The sequence below is a fragment of the Peromyscus californicus genome, unplaced genomic scaffold (genome assembly GCF_007827085.1).
Source record: "Peromyscus californicus insignis strain IS unplaced genomic scaffold, ASM782708v3 Scaffold_6__1_contigs__length_162567912, whole genome shotgun sequence".
In the NCBI taxonomy this organism is placed as follows: Eukaryota; Metazoa; Chordata; class Mammalia; order Rodentia; family Cricetidae; genus Peromyscus; species Peromyscus californicus.
This window is the reverse complement of record NW_026294584.1, coordinates 21,880,180-21,896,848: the sequence shown is the minus strand read 5'-3', so window position 1 is coordinate 21,896,848 and position 16,669 is coordinate 21,880,180. Positions and strand designations below refer to the sequence as shown.

The following is a 16,669-nucleotide window of genomic DNA, read 5'->3' as shown; positions in this document are numbered from 1 at the left end:
CTGGGTGGCGCTCGTGGTAAAGGCTTGTACTTCTTTAGGGTCTCCCCCTCCAACGCCACCACATATCCTTTGCAAATTTCAGCTACCCAAAGATGAAATTACATGCTCCCTCGTGTCTCAGCGGGGAGCGCGTCCTGGAGGAGTTTGGTGCCATGGGATTGTTTCTCCGCTGTCGGGTCAGTTGGGATTTGAAAAGCAGTAAGTGTCCCATCACTGGCCTTAGTACAAAGCTTGAGGTCTTGGTGTCAGAACCGCCTCCACAGCACCAGCAAAAATTATGACCCCGTCGGCGAATACCCTCCAGAGTATGTGTCCAAAGCACTGACCAGACTCGCAGATGGGGCCGACAGCGCACAGACCACAAGAGTGTACCAGGGAAATGAAATTGTGAGCAGACTCCAGGCTGTCCACAGTGACCCTCTCTTGGCTGCATTTAAGAAAAGGTGGTAAGGGAACAAACGGAGCTCAACTCAGAAAAGCAGTCAAGAATTTCAAAGAGGCACCAAAACTTGGTGATTTCACCCTGAACCGGACTTGATACAAGGGATTCACATCTGCATCAAGGCCAATGTTTCAGTACCTCAGGTTATCTGTAAAGATATTGCGTCATTTTATCAACCCTTGATCTTTTTTTGATGTTTATAAAAACATGGACGTGTGTGTGTGTGTGTGTGTGTGTGTGTGTGTGTGTGTGTGTGTGTGTATGAATATATATCTTCACTGAAAAGAGGAGGCAGCACATGAATTTTAGCAAGGTCTAGAATTATCTTACCACTATAACTTTGCCTTCAACCAGATCCTGAAGCTTGTCTGCAGTATCCAGTACCAGTCTCATGAGATGTTGCCTTCTCAGGAAGCTGTGAGAGCCCTGCTAGACTCAGCCTGTTGATGAAGACCATCATGACCTTATTTCCCTCCTGGTTATTACATTAAATCCCTATTCAACAGAATTGGTAGCAGTGAGGGACCACCCATCTCTCCGCACCATTTTTCTTTACCTGTAAACACTTCGATCAGCCCCAGGCATTGATTTGGAAGAGAGATTTGTGCAATTAGGCTCCATGTGTCTAAGGTGACTCCATGGGCTAGGTGAGCATCTCCAAAGCAGGCCAAGATCACATCCAACAAGGTCAGCAGTGTCTTTGCCTCCTTGAAGACACTCACAGGCTAAATCTAGAACCTGGACAACAGCATAAAAATTAACTGCATGGTATCAGGACCAAGGGACAGCAGGCATTTGTTGACCCCTCACATCTGTGTCAGAAGGGAAATCCAGGGACACCAAGGCTGCAAACAGGGACTGACTCATAATGAAGGAAGGGGAGTGGCCCTACTTAACACTAGTTCCCTCGAGTTCACGAAAGCTGAAGTTGTCCAGCCAAGGAAAAGCGACAGTAGCTGTGGTTTTCGGGGGCCCAGGAGGGCAATGACTGGGAGGTGATGCATATGTTGCTGCTTCCAATTGGAACTCCAGATTCCAGAGAGGGACTGCTATCCTTCTTCCAGTTCTCTGACAGAGGGTTTGAGGCCCTGGTAGCTCTGCAGCCACAATAAGAATAAAGTAACGGGGCTGGAGAGATGGCTAAGAGGTTAAGAGCACTGACTGCACTTCCAGGGGTCCTGAGTTCAATTCCCAGCAACCACATGGTGGCTCACAACCATCTGTAATGAGATCTGGTGCCCTCTTCTGTATACGTAATAAATAAATAAATTAAAAAAAAAAAGAATAAAGTAACATTAGACAAAACTCAGGCAAACTTTTACTTCTTTCTCTGGCCAGAAGACCCCCCCTTAATATTCAGGTTCCTGGCCATGGACCCCCCCCCCCAGAAAAGAACAAAAGGAGGCCCAAAACAGGATACAACCCCTGGAGTTGCGTTTTTGAGGGAAGTGGAAGTGGGGCATGAGTGAGAATTATGATACATTTCCTAAGCCCCCACTCAATGAAAACCAGAGTAAAAGCACATGACGATAAAATGAACTTCTTTTGGTGGCCTGTGCCACATGTGTGCATCTTAAGCCCTGTCTCCCTCTCTATATAAACTACGATGTTCAGTGGGCAAGAAATAAAGGGAAGTATACAGGAACCCAAACTAGGGAATTGAGAGGCATATGGAGTGTATGTAGGCAATAGAACCAGGAGAAGGTCATCAGTGGACATAATCCCACCTCCTAAGAGGACTTTGTTCCCTGTCCACTTTCTGGTCTTCGTATTCCCATTTGGTCTGGAGGCACTATAGTCACATAGCTGAACCAATTCACTTTTGCATCAATCTGGCTACTGAACGGAGACACACTTCGTTTAGAAGTTTCCAAGTAGATGAGGATACTGAGCAAAAGCAGGGCTGCTCAGCTCTTCTGGAAAGCAAGCTAGGAGGGGTTAGGCAATGTCAAGTTATTCAGGAATAAGACATTGGTTTTTAACAGTCTTTGCGAAGACTTCAGTTGCAGGAACTCTGCCAGTGACAGCTAAATGGACATATGCACTCTTGAGCATCTCTGTGGAGTCCTGAGAAATATTCTTCTGCAAAAGTGCTTGCTATGCGTCAATCTGTCTTCCAATTTACAAGTTTTCAACGCAATTTAGTCACAACTTGCTTCCCAACATCCCACTAAAACAATACTGGTCTCCATTTATTCCCATCTTCATCCAACACTCCTCTTTCTCTTTGACACCCATTCCCATAACAGTGTTCAGTTGTACAGTCTCCTTTGGTGGAGGGGGAGAGAGACAGGTAGGTGTGGAGCAAGAAAAGAGCAACATGGACCTCATCATCTAAACGTGTGCTTTTGAGACTGCTCATTGGAACACATTGTCTTCAAACAGCACAGAGCTGGGTCCTGGGGCTTCTTGGGTTTTCTTTGTTATTCACTAAAAACAGATCGACTGAGACCCTCACAACAGGCAACAACATGTATAGTCCCTCTGTGTGTGTGTGTGTCTCTCTCTCTTTCTGTCTCTCTCTGTGTCTCTGTGTCTCTATGTCTGTCTCTCTGTCTCTCTCTGTCTCTGTCTCTCTCTGTCTCTGTCTCCTCTCTCTCTCTCTCTCTCTCTCTCTCTCTCTCTCTCTCTCTCTCTCTCACACACACACACACACACACACACACACACACACACACACACACACACAATCCCTGTATCCCCCCCCCCCTTCTCTTTTTTTTAAGCAATGCTTTGTTGTGCTAAAACTAGTTGGACGAGTTAGGGTGTTGCTCTGCTCCGGAGGCCCTGGCCAATGGAACCCGATCCACCCCGCTGTGCGTAAGCGCGCAATTAAGGATTTAACCAAGGCTGTGCTGCGCCTCAGCCAGCAGTCAGCCTGCGGGAGACAGAGCCTCCACGACTCCCAGCCTCCTCCTCCCCGCCGCCGCCTCCTCCTCTTCCTCCTCCTCCTCCCTCGCTCCCACAGCCATGTCTGCTTAGACCAGAGCAGCTCCACAGCCAATTCAGGCAGCAGCGGCCGCCGCAGCAGCAGGACAGCCACCGCTCGGGAGCTATGACAGGAGTGTTTGACAGAAGAGTCCCCAGCATCCGATCCGGCGACTTCCAAGCTCCGTTCCCGACGTCTGCCGCCATGCACCATCCGTCTCAGGAATCGCCAACTTTGCCCGAGTCGTCGGCCACCGATTCTGACTACTACAGTCCCGCGGGGGCCGCCCCGCACGGCTACTGCTCTCCTACCTCTGCTTCCTACGGCAAAGCGCTCAACCCCTACCAGTACCAGTACCACGGCGTGAACGGCTCCGCAGCCGGCTACCCGGCCAAGGCTTACGCCGACTACAGCTACGCCAGCCCCTACCACCAGTACGGTGGCGCCTACAACCGCGTCCCGAGTGCCACCAGCCAGCCAGGTAGGCACGCGGAGGCGGGAGGCAGGTACCCAGGGCATCGTCACCCGGCGGGCGTGAGGTGGGGTGGTAGATGAGGGCCACGCTGTCCACAGCCCTAGAAGGGAGTGGGGGCCCGGAACTGCAAACAGGAGAGCATTTCACCAGGCAATTTGGGGGTTTTCGGTGGAGGAACCTCGGGGAGGTTTCGTCGGGTGTTTTCCCTCCGGCGCCCCTCGGGGGGTTCCTCCTTAGCTGGATTCCTAACTTGCCTAGCCTGAAAGCCAGCTAGGCTGGAAAGAGGCTAAGGGGGGTTGGAGTGGGGGGGGGGGAGATCAAGCAGCCCCAGTGGTGTTTGCGTAATAAAGGGAAAGTTAGTTAGAATTCTGGGTGAGCGTGCTGAGTTGGTGAGATCTAGTGTGGATTAGCCTGAGAAGCGCCCCGAGGCCTCGCTGTGCGGGTGCCTGCAGCTCACCGGGTGGCCTAAGGGCCGGAGGGCTGCAGCCTGACAGAGAAGAGTGAGCAGGGAATTTTGCGGTTTATCCAAGGCATTTCCAAACACAAAAAAGCCATTTAAAATAGCGGAGGGTTGCTGAGAGGTCACGTTGTTAGAGGGATTTTTTCCCCCTCACTCTGTCTTTAGGTGCCTAGAATTTGTCTGCCTCCTCCTTCCTCACCGCCTCCTTTTTTCCGTCCACCTTGAAACTTGCTCAGAGTTACAGTGGGGTAGTGAGCTTGGGCGGTAAATGAGAGGCGTGAAGTCTCGGAGGAGAAGTTTGACTGGTCGATTTTGATCTCTCCTCACCAACACATTAATAAGCCTGCTAATATTAGCATCCCCTACTCCAGCAGAGTGGAGACCACAGCCCTCATCCTCCACCCTTCCTCTGGCAGCCGCTTCACACACACAGGCTCTCCCACTCCTTTCAGCTCCTAGAACTTTGGGGGGGAAGGGGCCATGTGGCCGAGAGGCATGTTTGCAAAACACTGGTTCAGAGACGCCCCCCTCCAGCGGTGTACATTTATAACAGTGAGAATTCTTCCCGGCTCTCTCCCCTTTACTACGAAAATATCTTCCCGACAGATTCCTTTTCAAAGCATCTCTGATTGAACTTTGAGTCTGTTCCTGTCCCTGTCTCTGTATTCGTGCATAAGGGGAAGATTTTTTTTTTTTTTTTTTTTTTTTGGCCAAGAACATATTAAGTCTATTTGTAAAAGAAACCAGACACATCCGTGCCTCGCAGATCTGCAGTGAGATTATGGGGGCTGCATAATCGACTCTCTGTCTGCCGCGGCCCCGACCGACCGCTTGCCGCTGTAGTGAAGGAACATAGTTTGCTTGTTGGTCTTTGAACTTTGGAGACCTTGGCTAGCGTCTTCCCTGCCCAAGCGTCTAGCTTCTGCGGGCGCCCGAACAGACGCCGACAGAAGCGGGGTCACGGCCCAGGGCCTCCTCACTTGACGCCCTGGGAATGGAGTGGGTATTCACGTCCCAGAAACGCCGGGGGAGCCCAGGGTGAATGCGGGGGATGGGGTGGGGTGGGGATGTCTGAGAGAAGTAAGCATCCCTAAAACGAAGGAGCAGCTGACTGTGTGCGAGGTGCCCCACGGCACGCAGGAGCCATTAAGCCGGGTACTGGCCGGCTCTTCTAATGTATGATTTGGGGAAGGGACCGGTTTCATTGAGGTTTGAAAAGTCAAGGTGGTGATATTGGGAAAGAGAGAGAAGACTGCATACTTCAAAATAAGCAAAACCCCAGTGATTGGAGGACCGGTGCAAAAGAGCCTGTTGTCTGCCCAGAAGCTCTAACCGCGTCTGTTTTGATTGTTTAGAGAAAGAAGTGGCGGAGCCAGAGGTGAGGATGGTGAACGGTAAACCAAAGAAAGTTCGTAAACCCAGGACTATTTATTCCAGCTTTCAGCTGGCCGCGTTACAGAGAAGGTTTCAGAAGACTCAGTACCTCGCCCTGCCAGAACGCGCCGAGTTGGCTGCCTCTTTGGGACTGACGCAAACACAGGTAAATCCGGCCGCCGCCGGGTACCGGCCCCGCCTGGCCTGCAAGCCGGGCTGGGCCGCGTGGTTCGGTCCCGACTGGCTGGAGCCGATACCCTAGAACTCTGCAGACACAGACAGACAGACACCGATAGACAGACACTAGCCCTTGCATCCTTCCCTCCACGAGCCAGGCCTGTTAACGACACGTGGCGGTGGGCGCGGGATTCGTCGTTTGTCCCGAGTTGCCCGCCCCCACCCCTTTAGCCACCGAGGGCTGGGGACCAACGTTCCAGAGTGAAAACAAGGGTAGGGGTATTTGTGGGGGCGGGGAATCTCTCGCGCGTTCTGAAGAAATGTCTGGGTCTCTTCACAATGAGAAGCTTCCAGGCACAGTGGCCTGGCTGTAGTCTCCGGCCATGTAAAGGCCTGGGTCGTCGTGTCCGGATCGTGTCCTACCCCTGGGGCAGCTGGAAGCCGCAGCAGCCTGAGGGTCGCGAGGTGGGGGCGGGGGGCGCTGTTGTACGAGGAAACCCTCCTGGATTGTCCCCTTCTTTTCCCTCCCACTCCAACTGGCTGGGGCCTAGAATAAAGAATGCTCAAGTCGCCGCCCAGAGCTTCAGGCAGAGTCTGGCCTCCCAGTGCCGAGGGGAGTGAAGGGAGTCCCGCAAGAGATTGGGAAGTCGCTCCTTTCCCTTGGCACACTGAGCCTTCAGTCTGGCCCACGCCCCTTCTACCCTCCAACCCCCCCACCCCCTGGGGCTCTAGCCTTTGAGTACTCTTAGCCGGTGCACTGGTGCACAGGCCCACACGAGCGCTCAGATCCAGAGATAATAAAAGACAAAGCCTTGGGGGTCTCACCCTAGCTGAAGCCGGGTGCTGCCTGAGAAGGCCAGGGCTTCCTCTGTGGGCCCCACTCCTTGCACAGAGTGAGGTTGCACATCTTGGCAGTAGGTGGACAGCTGCTGGGAGATACCGGGACTGGGTGTAGTCTAGGGGCCAGAAGAGCCTTCACTCACTGCCCAGGGAAAGGCGCGGGCAACCTCTGAGTGTCCCGGTAACGTGTGCCTTTGTTCCCCCACCCAGGTGAAAATCTGGTTTCAGAACAAAAGATCCAAGATCAAGAAGATCATGAAAAACGGGGAGATGCCCCCGGAGCACAGTCCCAGCTCCAGCGACCCTATGGCGTGTAACTCGCCACAGTCACCAGCGGTGTGGGAGCCCCAGGGCTCATCCCGCTCTCTCAGCCACCACCCTCATGCCCACCCTCCGACCTCCAACCAGTCCCCCGCGTCCAGCTACTTGGAGAACTCGGCTTCCTGGTACCCAAGCGCAGCCAGCTCAATCAATTCCCACCTGCCGCCGCCGCCGGGCTCCTTGCAGCACCCGCTGGCCCTGGCCTCCGGGACGCTCTATTAGATGGGCTGCTTGTTCTGTCTTTCTTGCTCAGTTTTGGGACTACAGTGTTTTGCTGTTTTAGAAATCAGAAAGAAAGGAATTCATACGGGGATGTTTGGAAAATGGAAACAACAACAAAAAAGTTCATGTGTAAAGCTTTTTTTTTTTTTTTGCATGTAAGTTATTGCATTTCAAAGGACCCCCTCCCCTTTTTTTACGGAAAAAAAAACTTTTTTTTTTTTTTTGCGCAACTGTGGACACTATCAATGGTGCCTTGAAATCTATGACCTCAACTTTTCAAAAGACGTTTTTCAATGTTATTTTAACCGTGTAAATAAGTGTAGATAGAGGAATTAAACTGTATATTCTGGATAAATAAAATTATTTCGACCATGAAAACTGTTCCTCTTTGGCCCCCCGATAACTGGCTAGTGAGGTTCTGTGCAGGTGATTAAAAGCAGACAAATTTTTCAGAAATCCAGCAATGCAAAGCAGAAGTCAGGAGCTGCATGGGGTAGAAAGGTGTTTGTGCTGGACGCTGTGGTCTATGTATCTGTCTGCACATGTGGTCTGTTTATAGTACTGTCATGTTTAGGGTGTTTTTTTTCCTAACCGCAAAACCATTTAAATGATATTAAACATAACTCCAATTGTTTCGGATAGAAAGGAATATTGAAATCTAAATACATTTCTACTACCTTGTATGTGAGTAAGAAGGCAACAGAAATCCCTCAATAACCTGGAATTCTAAGTTCAAAGTGATTCTGATGGGGAATCACTTCCTCCATCAACGTATGTATTGCAATTAGACAAATTATGATCCTTTTGAAAATGAGCATCCCAAGATGAGAAAGGAAAAGGAAATCTGCTTTCATTCCTACTATATTTTTCAAAACTGAAATGTTGGGGCACAGCAAGTGCTAGCTTATGCCTTGGAGTCCTAATGTGTATGACTAGAAATTTGTCAGGCTCTTTCAGGCAAGAAAATATCCTAAGGATAGGCCAAACAAGGAATACAGGGTAGGGAGCATTCCTTTTCCAAAAAAAAAGAAGAAGAGGGAACTGGGGGAGGGGGGAATCGAGGCCTTATGTTGATTTCATTCCGTGTGAGATGATGTTCTTAATATAATTGTCTTTCACTATCATCTGTACTTTGTGGCTCTTTCAGGAGCAGCTTCTGCCCTGCTTTTACAGAATACAGTAGCAGAGCTAATTCTAAACTGTAGGAAATGGGATCTTCACTGCGATTTCTTTGTGAAGCCATCTTTAAGGCAAGGATGTAGGAGTTGCAGCAACCTGGCCCCTGACTTGCCCTTTCCTTACACCTCTGCACGTAGACATCTAGACTGTGCCCAGAGCTATAGCCTGGGTCCAGAGCTATGCCCCCAGGCCTGAATTAGAGGCATCTTTGTGGCTGGCTGTCCTTCAGTTCACCTAAATCTTTTTCATTATGACACCAAAGGAACATATAGTGTTGGAAATTACTAGATTTATGGGAAATATTACACAGATAGGAAGTCAGTTGCAATAAATGTAACAAAGGAGCTCTCTTGGGGAGGGGGGATTAGAACATAAAAAATTACATCCTGTCGTCTGAGGATTTCAGAAAGGACCCTGCCAAGCAAGCAGTGAGAACCAAAGAGGCAGGCTCTGTGCCCTTGGGCCATTTAAAGAGTCAGCCTGTCTCCTCAATCTCTTCCTTCCTTCCCTCCAAACTTCTACCTCCATTTTTTCTCCCTCCCCCTTTCTTTTCCTTTTTTCCACCAAGTCCACCAGTTTGGAACTCCTTGGGCCTTGGGGGTGGCTGCGGTCCACATCCAGGCAGCCTGGGCAATTGAACCCTGCCTAAACAGGAGAGCATCTCCAAAAACTCTTTCCTGTCCTCACTGCATTCCACCTGGGGTGGGTGATGGTGTTAGGAGAGACCCTAGACCCATCTCGTTTTCTGCAGTGGCAGGGTGAAATGGGGGAAACAGATGAAGGTGTCTATTTTCTGCTTTTCTTTCTTTACTTGCAAAGATTTAAGCAGTTTCCATGATACTAAAAGCCCGGAGCTTTCTGAAGGCTTGGTCTCCATTTCCAGGACCTGTCCTGTTCCCACCTCAGGGTGTGTGTTTGGGAAGGTTGGCAGTGGCAGCGCACCCACTGCACACCCCCAATATTACCCGCCCACTGGTTTCCCAAGAGTGTCAAAAATGTGCTTGGAACATGCTCTTTCCATTTTGACACTCGGAGAGGGTGGCTGTCATCTCCCTGCTCCCATTCCTGGTGGATAGGGGTGTGTGTGGTTTCTTCACTACCTCCGACCCCCGGACTCAGCCAAGCAGAGGGAAAGGCGGGTCCGGGCCTTTCTCAGGGAAAAAGAGGGATGCTCTTTAATCACTGCCCTTCACCCCAAGCCAGGGCATTACTAGTTGTTAAGGACACTAAAGCCAGTTTGCTTGGGGCCAAGCCTAGCGCGGCGGCAGCAGCAGCGGGCGGCGGGGAGGGGGTTGGGGGGTGATTTCAGGATTCCACCCCTTGTGCAAGCCCCCTTGCTCCTCTAGTAGTGGTCTCCTGCTCGTCTTTTTTTTTTTAAGCTTGGTTGGGGGAGCGGTGAACAAAAAATATTCTGGCAAGTGAGTCGCAACGGGCTTTCCTGGCACCACGGGGATTCTCCCCGGGGAATTTAACTCCCTGCAGTCCTGCGCCCAAGGATGTAAAAATAACAGATCCTCAGCAAAGTCTGAAAATATCTCTTTCTCTTGCCCTCCCTCCCACCTTCTTAAGCTCTCCATTGTTTCTCCCTGTATCTAACAGGCGCGCATCATTCCTCACAATATTTTGGCCCTGGCAGACCCCACTCTCCCTGCACTTCAAACTAGGAGTCGTGGGTGCCTGCCCATTCTGTTCCTCACTTGCATAGTTCTCTAATACCCCCAAGATGAATCAAGCAAGCTTCGGAATTAATTTTCTTTACAGTGGACCCCCATCTCCACCTAATACTTTCAGTTTCCTTTTTCAGACTTTCCTGTAAAGCCCAGGAGACCCAGAGTATGTTGGCAGGGCTCGAGTGATTTTTTTTTTTTCTTTTCGATGCCCTGCCCGCCTCCCGGGCCCTCCTGTAGAAGATCAGCTAAATTGGCCTTTGTTTGAGACTAGGGTTGGGTTGGGCGGGTTTCTACTCCCTTTCTCGCCCTTTTTCCTGGCGGCCACCTCCTTGTGGGACAAGAGTCGGCCTGGGGATCCGAGGGAAGCTGCATTCCTGTGGGTGCCAGGCGGCTCCAGTGCCGAGCCACAGGGCCTGAGACACACACACACTGAAGAATCCGCAGACCTCGCTGCCCTTGATCTCACTCTCGTGCTTGCTCTTTCCCTCGCGTCGGGCACCTACCCGGGAGTCAGTCCACTCCCACTCGGATCCACCCAGGGCCCGGCCTTGCATAGGAGAGCTTTGACCCACACAAAGATGTACACGCATCCCCTCCCAGAGACACCAGCCAGAGCAGCATCTCTCCGCCTAAGGACAGCCCTCTCTCTCCCGCCCCTTATACCACAACCCAAGGCGCGCCGGCTAGCCTCCCGTGGCTCCTTTGATCGCACCGGACGCCCAGTGGCTCGCGGTGTCCCGGCCGTGCGGTTCAGAATTACCCACAGCGCGCCTAGGCCGTGCATTCGAGCTCCCTGCCACCTCCACACAGTTCAGTATCTAGCGCTCCCCAGCCCGAATTGCCCTGGATGCCTGCTGGAAACTGCTCTGCACTCCCCCTCTGCTCCTCGCTTCCTGTTGTTCCCAAAGAGGGACCTTTAGGACTACTCAGCCACCCACATCCCAGCCCCCTCCCCCACCTCCTGGTTCCAGCGCCTCCCACTGGCCACTGGGATCCCGCCAACCTTGAGCTCTCCAGCCCTCGGGGAAGGCACACCCTGAGGTCGGTAGCTGGGAGACACAGCTGGGAAGCGCGCCACCCTCGAGGATCAGTCTGCGGTCACCTAGCGCCTCACTCTCAAGCAACCCCCACCCCATTGGCTGGGTGCAGGCTCCCACTGCCCAGAGCTGGGGAGGGGGCTTTTCGGCTCGCTTCTGTCCCCCCACCCCCACCCCGCTCCCGGCTTCCCTCCGCTTGTTCCCAGGTTGCCCGCAGACCCAGTCCCAGTCCAGAGGAAATTTGGGCCTCGAAAATAGCCGGAATCGCGGTGGTACACGTGGGATTGGTTAAATCTTTTCTACATAGCCTGTACCGGCGACCTGCATCCCCGGTGTTCTCTTCTGCCTCTGACAGGCTTTCGATTCCTTAGCGGTGCAAGGCAGAAAGTATACAATGTATCTACTGCCCGAGGAAAACTGGATGGAGGGGTGCAGGAGCCTTCGGTTTCAGTCACCTAGGGCTGCCCGCTGTAATGTGATAACCCGCTTTATACTTTGAGTTCTAACCTTAAAGATAGAAACAGGGAATTTACTCGATTCCCTCTTTAAAGCACTGGAGAGTCCGGTTTTTACAGCGATTGAATGTTTCTGAGCTGTTGTTCGCTTGGACTGACTGACTTCTGATTTATGGAGTTCCGACGGAATCTCTCTGCCAAGAGCACATGTATTATTGAGTCTGTTCCACATCCTAAACCAAGATTTATATAAAACCGTGAAATACCACACATTGCGACCTTTCACCACAGGAGTGGGGGAGGGGGAGGCTTCAGGACCTGATTCTGCACACACACACACACACACACACACACACACACACACACACACACACTCCTGGCTTCAGTAACAATTCTCTGTGGAATCCACCATACACAGTCTGCTGTATTTTTTTTTTAAGAAGTGGGTGGGAGTGAAGGATGGTAAACAGTTCCCAAGCTATGATTTATTTTAAAGCATTTTTTTTTTCTTGAAAGGCGTGAAAACAGAAACTGCCGCTTATTGTCATCCTAGGACTATTTCTGTCACTTGCCATTTGCAAGGTGGGGAAAGAGGGGCGCGGGGGGGGGGCAGGATATGGACTCAACTTTCATCTATAAACAGGGGTCACTAAACAGGGGACATTTCATTATTGCCCTTATATTCACAGGAGGTAGGGAGCCTGCTTGCCATCCCGCAGGGTGGCCCAGGCTGGGCAGCGCGTGGGTCTCTCTAAGGTGTTGTTGGGAGGAGGGAGAATCAACACAGTTGGCCTAGAGACAGGAAAAGAGTGCCCAGGCAATTCTCTGTGCTCAACCTGGAAAAACTGAAGTCTTGGGGATAGAAGGTCTTTAGGTGTCTCTGACAGGGGTGTCCCCACCAGAATTAGACCAGCAAAGTCTCTACTAGGCCAGGGGTTATCCTTCTGGAAGTAATGGAATCTTCAGAGGGTTGACTAAGAGACCAGGAACAGTCTTTCAATCTCTCTCCAGCCCCTCTCCCTCTGATTCTCCCACCCCTTTCTAGTCTGTCTTTTAGAGTTTGAAGGTGACGAACCTTGCCCCATTAGGCACATTGTGACGCAGAAGCAGTCAGACTGATTGACTTAGGGAGGTTTTAATTAATAAAGTTAATGACGAAATTAAAACAAATAGCCAAACCAACTGAAGATGGCAGCTTCCCAGTTGGCTACATTTAATTAACATCTACTAATACATATTCAGCTAATGTCCTCTAGGACACACTATAGCTTCTTCATTGTGAAAGAGAGCAGAGATGGAGCTGGGGGACAGAAACGCTTCGGAAGCAGCCAGGGCATTTTGCTCTGATGACAAGAGCGATTGCAAATTCATTTAAAAATATGTTCATAACAAGTGACAGGCATGTTCTGAGGTGACTTTGGTGGAAACAATGGGGAAACTGACAAACGTTCTTTGCTGTGGGGGAGGGGCCGTGGGGGAGGGGCACCTTCAAATGTAGGGAAATGCTTTGGCAGTGGGAAGAAAGACAGGAGTATTTTTAAAAGAAAAGGAAGAAGGAGGAGGAGGAGAAGAAGAAGAAGAAGAAGAAATGTTATTTGGAACTGCAGGCAGGCAGCAACAGCAGCCTCCGCAAATGCATCAGCTCTACACTGTTGAAGACTTGGACACACAATACTTCAGACCACTGATTTGCTATTTTCTTAATTCTGGCTCTTCTTTTTCCATATGAATCAAACAGTCTTTTGTCCTTCAGGGTTTGATTTGATCGCTACTGTTCACATTTCACTTTTGTATTTTCCTCTTCCTATACCATTACTCATTGAGTGCCCCGTGAAATTACAATCGTACATTTTCAACTCAGCAACCCATTTGCAGTGCAAAAAATAGGGTCTAAATAATGGCTGAATTAGCCCTACTGGACAGTTTCAGATGTAACACTCTGTAATAATTATATTGCAGGCTGGATTAGGATGCTATTATCATAATCTGGACGTTTACAATTATCTGTAATTTGCAAAGATGCGCCAGGTCTTGATTACAGCGGCTTTTTTTTTTTTTTTTTTTTTTGTATCACGCTAACCATCACTAAACAGTGACAGTAATAACAGCTAATTTTGCTGGCAATATAAGAGGTGCTGGGGTGTGCAAACAATTTCACACCTGGATGTGCTCACTCAACCAAGAATACAGACACAGAGCTTCTGCCCTGAGACTCAGAAAAATACTCTCCTGTGCTTCGGCTCAGGATAGATTTCTAGACCCTGAACATTGCTTAAGAGATATTCACTGGGGTAAGTTTTTATTTCTGGCATACTTCTAGGTACCGTTTTTTATTTCTCACCTCACACTCTCCAAGCTGTATATAATGTGTTGTTGTGATTTTCTTGAACTGCAACTTTGTTTTCTAGGGTTTGCTTCTGATCTTTTATTTTCCTTTAACAGTAAAAGAGTTGATCTGGTGAAAACGGGATCCTTAAGAACCTGATTTGCCTGTCTTGCTTCTGTGCTGCTGATGTGCTGGGAGTAGTTCGTGACTGGAGACTAGGGAAAGACCAGGTTTCTGTGAGGTGTGGTAGGAGCCTAGAGTCCAAGCTAAAGTCTATCTGAAAATTGTTACTTACAATTGATCTTAGGTAAATACATTGAGGTTTTTACATGCGGCCGTGATTTTAGGTTTTGAGGCATCAAGAGATCAAACAGAATTGGCTGTGTGGCTTGCTTCTTTGCAGTCAGGTATGCGGATGCATGTTAGCAAAAGCAGGTGTGCCCGAATCTCTGGGCTTTGCAGCCCCTGGGACATCTTCTCTCCAGCTGAGGGGAAAGTTTGTAGAAACACTGGCATCTGAAGCCCTTCAAGGCTGTTAGAGCTGTGGTGTGTGTGTGTGTGTGTGTGTGTGTGTGTGTGTGTGTGTGTAATGGGGGAGGGGAAAGGTATCCGGATCTTGGACCTTATTGCTTGTTGAACCCAAATGCAGCGATCCTAGGGTTAGAGGGTCATGATTGGTTGAGACACAGAACCAATATATGAAGCCAAAGAACCAGTTTAGTCTATGTACCAAGGAAGACAGTAGCAAGAAGCTGTGCTGTTCTATCTATAGATGACGCTGTTTCCTGATCCTGTAGATTTTATAAGCATCTAGAAATGTTTAGTGTGGGAGCCCAAAATGTTTTTGACTTCCCCACACTGCAGAGAAAAGATTTTCTACCATGGCAAGAACCTTTACACTACGTTGAGTCCAAAGATAAGGAGGTGCTTATTTATTAGTGAGGAGGAGAAATTGTCTCTCTCCTATACCTTTACCCAATAGCTTTGCTCCCCACCCCACCCCCTTCACATGGTCAGAATAGGGCTTTGGAACTCAAACTCTGTAGCCTAGGAAGAAGTTTGAACGTGGGGAGGCGCAGTAGACACCTCAGCTGGCAACGCCTTTCACCCATGCCCCTCCCACCAATCCCTCCCTCAGGGAATCAGTTTCCTAGGGGGTCAATACATTTTAAAAGAGAAAATATTAACCCTTGAAGTTCAGGGGGCCCAGTGGGAACCCAGTTCTATGGAGAATTCCAGGGGAACTATCTCCTAGAATTTGTGTGATTAAGCTGATGTTAAGAGATAGAGATCGGATGAAGAAACACCATCGCCCCGCCTCCAACATAGTAACATACATTGGCTGGGTTTCAGAACTCCACACACTCACAGTGGTTTGGCATATATTTGGTGAATTTTTTTTTTTTAAGAAAAATGAGTGTTGGTTTGGATATATGGTAGCTTTCTCTCTAACATAATTTGAATAATTCAGCAAAGCCCTGCTACCAGCTGTACTCCCGCAGCCTCTTCCATTCTTTTCAGCATTATAATTTTGGTTAATTTTCAATTTTAGGTCCTACGTCTCTGCAATTTGTGTATGAATAACAGAATAATTTCCCTCTTTTGTTTCGCCTTTCCTGTTCCTGAATCTAAATAAAGATGGCTTTTTAGTATTAAAAGTGGAAGAAAATTACAGGTAATTATCTTTGACGGTAAAAACGCTGTAATCAGCGGGCTACATGAAAAATTACTCTAATTATGGCTGCATTTAAGAGAATGGAAAAAAACCTTCTTGTGGATAAAAACCTTAAATTGTCCCCAATGTCTGCTTCAAATTGGATGGCACTGCAGCTGGAGGCTTTGTTCAGAATTGATCCTGGGGAGCTACGAACCCAAAGTTTCACAGTAGGAAGGGGGAAAAAAGAAAAGAAAACATTTTTCCTAATGTAACAATGCGAATGCTAGAAAATGACAAGACTGATCGGCTCTAAACCATTCTGAAGACTGACTGAGCGTGGAAGTTGCTCAACAAAAAAAGGAACGGGTATATTGGTAAGTAGTCTTTGCTTTGTGTCTAATTATAGTGACTGTCCTTTTGCACGACTGTATGTCGCTGTCATTATATGGAGCACTCTGAGTATCTCTATTGACTTCTGATAAATGGCTCAGTGGTTTCAAGGTTCATAATTTGAAGGATGCCCAGGTCTGTAGCCATTAATTCTCACAGTATGGGGCTTCCTGCTTGTATGACGAAAAGACTTTTCATTTTCATTATTTCTTTGCTTTCCACGAGATCGGAAGGATGTGTTTCTCCCAGGATAGTACATTTTTCTACCTCGCTAGTTTGCACTTGGGTTTTCAACATTAAGTAGTCAAAATTGTGCACTTTGCTTTCTGGGTTTGTTATTCTTTCCTCTTTCTAATTTTTTTAACCGCTTCCAAAGGCAAATATAGCTGTACTATTTTGGCTGGGAAAAGGGAAAGGAGAATATTCAGATACAGACAGTACTGGAAATGGCTGGATGTCTAGAAATTAACCTTGGAATAGTTTATAATAATGTTTAAAAATACAAAAGTGTGTATGAATCAACAACAAAATTAAAATGAAAGGCCGAGAAAATATCTACAGCTCATGTTAAAGTACCTGAGACAAAGGCTTAGGTGAAAACTGACATCTCTTCAGGCACTTGATAAGTATGTATAGAGCACCCCAGATTAGGAAACAGAAATTATTTTAGAGAGGTTAAAAAATAATGGAAAGGGAGAAAGGATGAAGAGACAGA

General features: G+C 48.9%; 1 protein-coding gene and 1 long non-coding RNA gene across 3 annotated transcripts in view; both read left to right on the top strand.

Moving 5' to 3' along the window:
• Window positions 1–3,299: 3,299 nt before the first annotated feature.
• On the top strand, window positions 3,300–7,618 carry Dlx5 (distal-less homeobox 5). Of its 2 annotated transcripts, none has more exons than XM_052721350.1 (3): window positions 3,300–3,852; window positions 5,744–5,846; window positions 6,908–7,021. In XM_052721350.1, the coding sequence occupies exons 1-2, from the start codon at window positions 3,498–3,500 to the stop codon at window positions 5,833–5,835; spliced, it is 447 nt and encodes a 148-aa protein (XP_052577310.1). In that variant the 5' UTR covers window positions 3,300–3,497; the 3' UTR covers window positions 5,836–5,846; window positions 6,908–7,021. The 2 variants fall into 2 exon arrangements, with proteins under 2 accessions (XP_052577310.1, XP_052577308.1); XM_052721348.1 differs by having other exon boundaries at window positions 3,304–3,852; window positions 5,662–5,846; window positions 6,908–7,618.
• Window positions 7,619–13,699: 6,081 nt separating this feature from the next.
• LOC128098180 (uncharacterized) overlaps window positions 13,700–16,669 on the top strand; it is a 63,784-nt gene continuing 60,814 nt past the window's right edge. Inside the window, exons 1-2 of the long non-coding RNA XR_008214163.1 lie at window positions 13,700–13,872; window positions 15,460–15,938. This is a non-coding gene — a long non-coding RNA (uncharacterized LOC128098180). The remainder of the gene's footprint in view (window positions 13,873–15,459; window positions 15,939–16,669) is intronic.